At 44.5% G+C, this 9,745-nt stretch overlaps 1 protein-coding gene and 1 long non-coding RNA gene across 2 annotated transcripts; both read right to left on the bottom strand.

Moving 5' to 3' along the window:
• Positions 1 to 334: 334 nt before the first annotated feature.
• Positions 335 to 4,742, bottom strand: LOC136493040 (phosphoglycerate mutase-like protein 1). The gene is made up of 10 exons (XM_066489070.1): positions 4,523 to 4,742; positions 4,278 to 4,386; positions 4,085 to 4,192; positions 2,541 to 2,620; positions 1,888 to 2,050; positions 1,599 to 1,673; positions 1,380 to 1,468; positions 1,061 to 1,180; positions 877 to 921; positions 335 to 769 (listed from the first exon to the last, which is right to left on the bottom strand). Exons 2-10 carry the CDS (start codon positions 4,359 to 4,361, stop codon positions 637 to 639), a joined length of 897 nt encoding a protein of 298 aa, XP_066345167.1. The 5' UTR covers positions 4,362 to 4,386; positions 4,523 to 4,742; the 3' UTR covers positions 335 to 636.
• Positions 4,743 to 6,948: 2,206 nt separating this feature from the next.
• Positions 6,949 to 7,959, bottom strand: LOC136494799 (uncharacterized). The gene is made up of 3 exons (XR_010768701.1): positions 7,839 to 7,959; positions 7,507 to 7,551; positions 6,949 to 7,381 (listed from the first exon to the last, which is right to left on the bottom strand). It is a non-coding gene; the product is annotated as an uncharacterized lncRNA (long non-coding RNA).
• Positions 7,960 to 9,745: the final 1,786 nt, after the last annotated feature.

The following is a 9,745-nucleotide window of genomic DNA, read 5'->3' as shown; positions in this document are numbered from 1 at the left end:
TATGAGTGGGGCTGGCTTGCGGGTCACGCCAGGCACGGCGTAGCGGAGGCGGAGACGAGCTCGGCATCCAGCTCGGACACGAGCGGAAGGTAGGAGATGACGGCGCGGCTGACACGTGGGCCCGGCATGTCAGCGAGAGGCGAGAGAGCGCGGGCGGCGCGGCTTGTGCTGGGCTGGGCCGGCCAGTGCGGGCCGCGGGAGAGAGAGCCGGCCGCGCAGAGAAGAGGAAGAGCTGGGCCAAGCGGGGAAAACGGACGCACATGGAGCTGGGCCGAGCTAGGATGTTTGGGCAAAAAGCAGAGAAGGCGGAAGAAAAATAATAAAACTCATTTTCCATGTTCTTACACCTCATTTCAAATCCAATTCAATCTCAAATTCAATTCTTTTGCAAATTTTGATCAAATCAAAGCATCACAAAAAAAATATACAACAGCATTTATGCACATACATGTATGTAGTCCTATATTTGATTTTATTTTTAACAAAGTTATTATTTTCCTAAATGTAAATGCTCACAAAAGGCATAATTAAATCATTTATCTTATTTTAAAATTATGCAAATTTTAGGGTGTTACACTCCATCCAAACGCCACCTCAAGGAATCAGTGGTGAACACCAAACAAGCCTCTGGCAGGCTCAGGCTCTGTCTTGAGCTTCCTCAATGCAAGGTTGCTTCTTGTCAGCAGCGACGACATCATCGCTGGGCAGATCAAGTCCGGCTGGGATTTTGCCAGGGTAGTTATAATTGGGGCGATCTGAACCAAGCATACTGCATCATATATACAAGATCGAATAAAATCATTGTGAGTGCTCTTGCAAAGTGTTCTCATTTCGTTTTAGCGATTCTATATAAGGGTGCTTGCAGTGCATACTGACCTCCTGTCAACTAGAACCAAGGACCGGAGCTCGCAGTTTGCAAAGCTGCACATAAAACAACCAAGCCAAAGTCAGCAACACACATATATATATAAGCCTCTGATGTGTACCGGGCGGGTAATTCATTAAACGAAAAAGAAAAAACTGCTAGCAAAATAATAAGAAAAATATCAAAGACACTTACTACTTGCTCACTTCTTGTCTTACGGTTGGATGACACTCCTTGCTGTACATGCGTAAGGTATGGCATAATAAACCGCTATGGGTCACGACGGCTATCTCCCTCTCTTCTCTTGTCCATAACCTGCAAGTAATTTGCATGTGTTCAATTCCAGATCCTAAGAACAAGATGTTGATTGTGTGATTATTCATAATACCAAATTAATGAGAAGTTGTTTCTTAATGACGTTGGCAACCCTAGGCGCTCATAAAGTTGCATGGTGATATATATATTCACAGAAAAGAAATGAACTGAACTGATACTAGAGGGAAAAACGAATTACCAGTCGATGAACTTCATACCCCTTTCTGCGAGCGACTCAAAGGTCTCTCTGACATCTGGTACCCAGAGAACATCTTCATCATTCTCTATCTGTAAAACAAAAGGAGTGCATACATATATATCTTATTCTTATAGCAGTGAACCACTATAAGCTTGGAACACCACAGCGAATAAAGAAATCCACCAAACAGCTCATGGGCTATGAGTAAGGGATACTTGCCAGCGAAAAATCAATGGCAGGGAAGAGAGTACGGTACTCTGTTATGCTCCTCCTCTTGTCACAAGGATGGACGCCCTGCATTTAACGGTAATGATGATCAAACAGAATAAAATTGAATTACACAACTCTGTTACCAAAAACCCAATGCAACTGAGGCTGACACTGGATTATCATAACCTCATTCAGCAAGATGCATGCACGTAACAAGTATACCCTAACCTAGTTAATATCTGTTCATGTTTTACGAGTGTGTTCTTCAGAAAAAGAAAAAGAAAAAAGAAGTACGTACCAAGCGCTCCCTGCAGGCCTCAACAGCCAGAAATGGTGGGCAGTTCAGACTTGAAACAGCCGGGCGTCCACTGTCTGCAGCATTTTCCACCATCAGTGGAGGCACACCCGCACCGTTACTGTAGCTTTCACCACCAAAAACTCCTACTGCAGTCTGCATAGTCCTTTAGACCATAGTGAAATATAGTGAGGCCCCTTTAGTTATTCTGAAAGTGTATACTATGCCTCAACCGGGGGTGAATATAATTCATGTTGGGCTAGAGAGGGCACAAACACACGCAAGAATGCACTTGTAAATCTCATAATTTCACTCCAACATCTAGAACCAGAAATGCAGGGTTTTGAGTTAACAACAATAAGGGCCTGGACTTCTATGGAAAACCAGGACTTAGTACCTTAAGCTGAACATGCACAATTATATGCTGAAATTATCAAACTCGCTAAGCAAAAACTGACATATAGACAGAGGAAGGAAAATGAAATTTGGTTTGAATCGATCTAGTCTCCTTTTATAAGCTAGCTGATATTTTCCCCCTTTTTTTTAAGAAGTAATAAAAACATTTCCAACAGTGAAGAACACCTTTTCTTAAACATTAGGAAGGTTATTACAAGAGCATTGAGGACAACAAACGAAAAGGTCATGTAAAACTGTACCTCAATAAAGGAGAACAAATAACCAGCTCAATCTTTTCCACAAGTCCACATTTCTTCACATGCTCTCGTAGACGGTCAACCTATTATAAGTTTATTATTTAAGTAAAAAATCTTCCTAATGGAACATGGAAGTAGGAAACAAAAAACATGTAAAGAGATCTGGTGGTTGATATTTTGGTCAAAATTAATTACCTGCAGGCCAAGAAAATCAATTGATGTATATATAGAATTATGCTACACATCAATGGTTTGATATTTTTTTTTAGCGATCGTGCCCTATGACACGTTTTTCATCATCAATGGTTTGATTTGAATAGGGTATATATAATATTGGCTCACAGCTTATACTAGAATTAAATTAAATAGGAACTAAAAATTGGTTCACAACCACAGAAGCACACGTATATATTCTCTCTCTTTCTCTAACTTGTAAGAGCCCATCCCCTTCGACTATAAAAGGGGATGAGCTCTCTCCTAAAAAGGTATCTGGCTATTTCTGGCTCTCTGGCTCTCCTCAAAAAGAGAGAAGCTAGATGATTTGAGCACTCGAGGACCTAAGAACTCGAATAGCTCAATAGCTCTAGAGCTCTAAAGCTACACAGAGCATACGCTCTAATACTTAGCGCACGTTAAAACCCCCATCACTCTCGGCCCTTCGGTTCGGAGTTCGACCGGGCCTTTAACACCCTCTTCTTATTCCTACTCGTTTGTAACCCCACAGTAAACTTGAGCACATGGGCTCAGGAATAAAGTCTCCGATCGACTAAAACTGGACGTAGGGCACGTTGCATGAACCAGTATAAATCCTGTGTCATTGAGTGCTAGGCCATATCCGATCACAACGCACGGTAAAACTACAAATATTTACTTGTTGGTCATTTTTCGCACCGACAAATGGTTCGATTTGAATAGGGTATATATAATATTGGCTCACAGCTTATACTAGAATTAAATTAAATAGGAACTAAAAATTGGTTCACAACCACAGAAGCAATCATTAATTAATTTGTTGCTAGAATGTTGATGACTAAATTGAGGTATATTGATTGATTGATCGATCCAAAGATGGACAATGCCGTTCCAGTTTGATGGTGTCAGGGCAAGTGTGAATGGCAGCAATGCAAAATGGGGTCTCACAAAAAAAAAATCATGCATGTACACTTGTACAGCAAAAAATGGCCTGCACCGGCCTAAATAAATAAAATGAGTATAGACTGACATCTTGGCGCCTTGTTGGTGAGGTGACATACAAGAGGCATCTGTGCAGGTTTGAGGCACAGGTTTTGCACTGTAGCAAACTTTTGTACTTGCAGTTCATAGGGTTGTATTTTTACGGCACCTTTTTAAGGAGGGGAATAAAGTTTGTGCTTTAGCCGGAGTAGAGCATGTTGGGCAGGACGTACGACTCCTTGGATGGAGTCGGAAGGAGGAGCGTGGGAATTAACAATAATCAATCAATCATAATTCCGATAAGAAGCACTCAGCAGTATGGTCGCTGGCAACAGATTTGTGAATGAAGATAAGGAAGAGCAGAGCAGGATTACTTGGTTCCAGCCCAACGGAGTGACGCGCGCGTCGAAGAAATGTGGTTTCATGTAGGCGCTGTGATCCGTCTCGCCTTCCACGTTGTGGGCACCCTGCGCATGCCTCACCTGCATCCGTCATCATGTACAAGCCAAGTTTGGTGTGAGAGAAGGCGGAGGAGGAGGAAGAAGAAGGGTATGGAGTAGGAGGAACCAGGTGTATGGTTTTGCATCGGTGCAGAGGGTAGATGGCAGTGGCCGCGGCGGCGGCGGCGGCAGCACCAGCGCCGGGCTCCATTATATCAAATTCGATTCGATCGACCCTGAGAAGAAATAAAAACATGCATGGGAGCGAACGAGGTTAGATGAAGAGCAGATCAGGCAGTACAGTAGGTAGCTAGGACTGAAGAGAATTGATTGAGTCGGTTCATGAAATTCATGGAGTCAGAAAACACGCACCGATCGACGCAGGGTATGTATTAGCAGCGGCGGCGGCAAGGCGAGGAGGAGGAGGATTTTGGTTGCAGCGACGAGCGACGAGCGACGAGGGAGACCTACCCTGCCCGACCCCTGACGGCTGACGCTGCTGGGACTGGGAGGCATATGCTGGGATCAGAATGGGGATGGAACCGGGCCAAGGTGGTGGTATCTGGCGAAAATGCATGGTGGGGGGGGATCTGCATGCAACAAAGCCAAGATCCTGTTCGGCTGGCTGTATGCTGACGCTGGCTTGGCTCCCCGTTGAAGCGCTGTCCTGTCCTGTCCAGGACCGGACTCGTCAATCGTCAGAGACAAACAATAATAATAGAAGTACTAGTAGTACTCCGTAGTACAGTTGCTGCAATTACCATGCAATGCATCAAGTTCCGATACGGCACGGCACCCATCACCCAACCGCACGTGGTCTTCCTTCCATGACTCCATCATGTGCAAAAAGTGTGTGCATCCACGGACCTGCAATTGTGCCTAACTTATGTCTCCTCTAGTCCTAGAAAGAACAGTGCAATTCTAGAATGCACCTTTAGGCCTTGTGTGCAAGCACCCTTTTTTTTTCTAATACGGCACTATTACCAGCATAGTTGATGGAGATTGATTAATAAGTGACAAGTAATCATATAATACCTCCTAGATTTGTACGACTGTTTAATACAAAGTTATATTTCTATCCCCTAAAACTTCTTATTTTTGGTACAATGATCTAGTTTAGGAGGTCCTAAAACTTGACATGTAAACTGACATGACAGTTAATCATCATAATCTGACAAGTGACAGCATATATATATACAGTACATATATAGAATAATAATACTATAATCCTGCACTGCACCGCCGCTTGTCCGCTTCTTGGACAGGTTTATATTATATTTTTTACCCCAACTTGCGACAATGATGCCTAATTATGCTCACTGCGCCGGCCCAGCGCCCCAGCTGCAGTGACCCACACAACACGCCAAGCAATCTTGTTTGCTTCTGCCAGTAATCCTCAATTAGATTAACACATGCATGCATCCCCATCCCGAGTCATCATCACTACTCCCCATACCCCCCTTTTTAATAAAAAAAAATATCACATGTACAGTACAGGCTAGTATGTCCCAGACAAAAACTGTAATTTGTAGTTACAGTTTTCACATATTTTTAATATTATTATTCAACGCTTCAAATAAGAATTTATGACATTCTAGTATCAACTTCTTATAATGATATTATCTTCTTATGTATACTTACAAACCCAATCGCACGGTCCAAATCAGTCAAAAAAAAAAAAACTGCAGTGCTAGCGCTCGGACGCCCACACGCTGCACTCCGTTTCGCGCGCTCCACGCGGGCCCGCGCCGTTCGAGAGATAAGAGGGAAAGGGGGCGGCGTCTCCAATTCGGAAGGATCTGGTCGTGGCGTCGTATGGATGCCCTGCCTACGCCGGGAGGAGGACACACTGAGACAATGCAGCAAAAGGCGAAGAGAGATGCAACACCTGGTCTGTTTTTTTTAAACATCCAAATACAATAGTTACAACATACGTCGCGGGTGAAACACTTGAAACATTCTTCTAAAATACTTGAAAAAACACCGGAAAACACTTGAAAACCATTACAAACATACGCAACATCCAGATAAAACACATGCAACGTTTGTGCGAAACATATGTAACATCCAGATAAACACATTTACAACATGCATCCGAAAAACACAGACGAAACATTGGTAACAGACCTGTGCAACATACGTGTACAACCATTGCAACATATGCAACATCCCGATCTACTTTTACAACATCCATCTAAAACACTTGCAACATACCTCTGAAATATTTGAAACATTCGAAACATACACTTGCAACATGTGCTTTCAGCAAACACATGGCAGCCAGGCGAGCGGAGCACAACACATCGGGATCCTGACTGTGCGATCGCAGTGGAGGAGGATGGCAGCGGACGGGGCGGCTGTGCAGCCCCCGACCATAGGGCGCACGTGGTGGAGGCGACAACAGCTATTAGGTGGTGTGGCCTCACGCGACGAGCATGCCACGGCGGTGGAGAGGCCAGCGGAAGGCGTGGTAGAGAGGGAGGCCTGCAGGAGCCGCAGCAGAGCCCATCGCAGAGCGGAGTCACGGTGATGCGTGATTTTTTTTAATATGTAGTGACCGGAGGAGAGCGGAGGGAGCATATCTAGGAACGACAGCTTTTGGTCGTCGGGTCCACCTGCAGGGACATCCGGCGCGGCCGGAGTCTGACTCCCAGTATCAGTAAAAATAAGCAAGCAATAATACAACGAACCCCCATCCATCAAATTTAATCTGCACAAACCAAAACCATACATCGATCGGTTTATCACCATCCATCAGAAACCATAATAGCGTGGACAAGAGTAGAGCAACCCTTAGGTTTTATTCTAGACTCGAACAACTAGGAAACCAAGAGAAGTTTGCCATGTATCACCTGATGAATGTAGGTGATCCAGTTATTATTACCATAAATAGAATAGATGATCCTAGTCCACTATCCTGAATCTCAACATAGGCTGAGACAACAGAGCAGGCATGCTAATACATTGCCACGTAATTCATCTCGATTAATTAACAAAATGGTATGTGTAAGCCCTATCTGTAGATGCCCTTTCAGCCTGTCCTCTTCAAAGCAAGCTTCGTAAAGATCAGAATGGCTTGATACGAATCAAGTCATATCAATGCTTTTGAGGTTGCCTCAGTTCTTCTCAGCTTCCTCAAGGTGCTTCTTATCTGCAATATCACTAGGCAGATGTAGTCCGGCTGGAATCTTGCCAGGGTAGTTGAATCTTGGGGAATATGACCCGAGCATGCTGCATCGTGGAAAATATTATTATTAGGATAACAAAAGAAGGCCAAACTACATATATATTTGCAAAAATAATCACAAAACAAAAGCAGTGCATGCCATATCCACAAATGAGGTGCCAAAACTGACCTTCTGTCAACCAACACCATCGACCGTAGCTCGCAGTTTGCAAAGCTGCAGAACACCAACAGAAAGTTAGCCACACATCCTTCTACTACATCTAAGCATGGCTAAACATTTTAAGTTGTAGTGCAAGGATCACTACAGTGAGGCAGAGGAAAAAAACAGGGAACTAAAAAGGTTAACCTATTGGACTTATTAGAATGTACGACCAATTATACTAAATATGATGTGTAGTACTATATCTCTGTCGCTTTGAACATTGCCACTGGTGTGAATGTGTGATAGTTAGTTAGTTAACAGCTACCAAGGAAAAAAGAAGTCAATGTCAAGACACTTACTGCTTGCTAACTTCGTCTCTTATGGTTGGATGGCACTCCTTGCTGTACATGCTTAAGGTGTGAAACAAGAAACCACTGTGACTGACAATAGCTATCTCTTTCTCTTCTCTTGTCCACAACCTGAAAGTAACATCCAGATAAACACATTTGCAACATGCATCCGAAAAACATAGACGAAACATTGGTAACAGACATGTGCAACATACGTGTACAACCATTGCAACATATGCAACATCCTGATCTACTTTCACAACATCCATCTGAAACACTTGCAACATACCTCTGAAATATTTGAAACACTCGAAACATACGCTTGCAACATGCGCTTTTAGCAAACACATGGCAGCCAGGCGGGCAGAGCACAACACATCGGGATCCTGGCTGTGCGATCGTAGTGGAGGAGGATGGCAGCGGACGGGGCGGCTGTGCAACCCCCGACGATAGGGCGCACGTGGTGGAGGCGACAACAGCTGTTAGGTGGTGGGGCCTCACGCGGCGAGCATGTGAAAGGTCATAATATGGCTAGAGGGGGGTGAATTGCTTATTTAAAAATCTACAAATCAACTAGAGCAATTTGATTAGTATGACAAATAGCGTGATGCAAACTTGCTCTAGCTCTACAAGGGTTGCAAGCCACCTATCCAATAATTTTAGTTGCAATGATTACTTAGGCACCCAAACTTGCTATGTAACTACTCACTAAGAGCTCTCAATCTTGCTACTCTAAAGAGCTCAAATAGATGAATGTAAATAATAAAGCAAGCTCTCAATTCTAATTACACTAAAGAGCTTGTATCAACTAGTTTGCAAGAATATAAATAAGTGAGTAGGGTGATTATACCGCCGTGTAGGGGATGAACCAATCACAAGATGAAGATTAAACCAATCACCAGGAGAATGCCAAAGACAAGAGATAATCAATTTTCTCCCGAGGTTCACGTGTTTGTCAACACGCTACGTCCTCGTTGTGTCGACCAACACTTGGTGGTTCGACGGCTAAGAAGTGTTTCACAAACCTCGTCCACACGACAGGACACCGTAAGAACTGACCCATAAGTGAGGTAACTCAATGACACGAGCAATTTACTAGAGTTACCTTTCGGCAATCCGTCGAGGAAGGTACAACTCCCCTTACAATCACTGAAGGCGGCCACGAACAATCACCAACTCGTGCCGATCCTCCACCGCTGCACCAAGCCATCTAGGTGGTGGCAACCACCAAGAGTAACAAGCAAAATCTGCAGTGCAACACGAATATCAAGTGCCTCTAGATGCAATCACTCAAGCAATGCACTTGGATTCTCTCACAATCTCACAAAGATGATGGATCAATGATGGAGATGAGTGGGAGGGCTTTGGCTAAGCTCACAAGGTTGCTATATCAATGAAAAATGTGCAAGAAGTGGGGCTACAACCGGCCATGGGGCTTAAATAGAAGCCCCCATGGAATAGAGCCGTTATACCCCTTCACTGGGCAAAACGCGCTCTGACCGGACGCTCCGGTCATACTGACCGGACCCTGGACTCAGTGTCCGGTCCACTGATTTATGCCACGTGTCACTCTGAGTTAAAACTGAACCATTAGATCACAACGGCTAAGTGCTGACCGGACGCTCCGGCTAAACTGACCGGACGCTGGAGCCTCAGCGTCCGGTCGAGTACAGTAAGGGTCCAAATCCATTTTTCCTCGACCAGACGTGTTCAGTCCACCTTGACCGGACACAGCCTAGCGTCCGATGGTATACCCTAGCTACTGTATCGCCAAGTCAGCGCGATTGGACGCAGGCAGTCAGCGTCCGGTGCATTCAGATCCAGCGTCCGGTCACTTGATCGACGCTGGCATCTCCTCTGTCTTCTTCACCCTTGCTCAAATGTGCTAACCACCAAGTGTATCACCTTGTGCACAT

The sequence above is a fragment of the Miscanthus floridulus genome, chromosome 11 (genome assembly GCF_019320115.1).
Source record: "Miscanthus floridulus cultivar M001 chromosome 11, ASM1932011v1, whole genome shotgun sequence".
In the NCBI taxonomy this organism is placed as follows: Eukaryota; Viridiplantae; Streptophyta; class Magnoliopsida; order Poales; family Poaceae; genus Miscanthus; species Miscanthus floridulus.
Note: the sequence above shows the minus strand (reverse complement) of the source record. Positions and strands in the feature narration are given on the sequence as shown.

What these genes read in the sequence shown, in the direction of transcription:
- LOC136493040 (XM_066489070.1), bottom strand. Translation starts at nt 4,361, where the DNA reads ATGGAGCCCGGCGCTGGTGCTGCCGCCGCCGCCGCCGCGGCCACTGCC. An exon ending in CTCCGTTGGGCTGGAACCAA is followed by an intron (nt 2,621 to 4,084) that starts GTAATCCTGCTC and finishes AACTTATAATAG; the next exon opens with GTTGACCGTCTACGAGAGCA. An exon ending in AGACAAGAAGTGAGCAAGTA is followed by an intron (nt 922 to 1,060) that starts GTAAGTGTCTTT and finishes TTTTATGTGCAG; the next exon opens with CTTTGCAAACTGCGAGCTCC.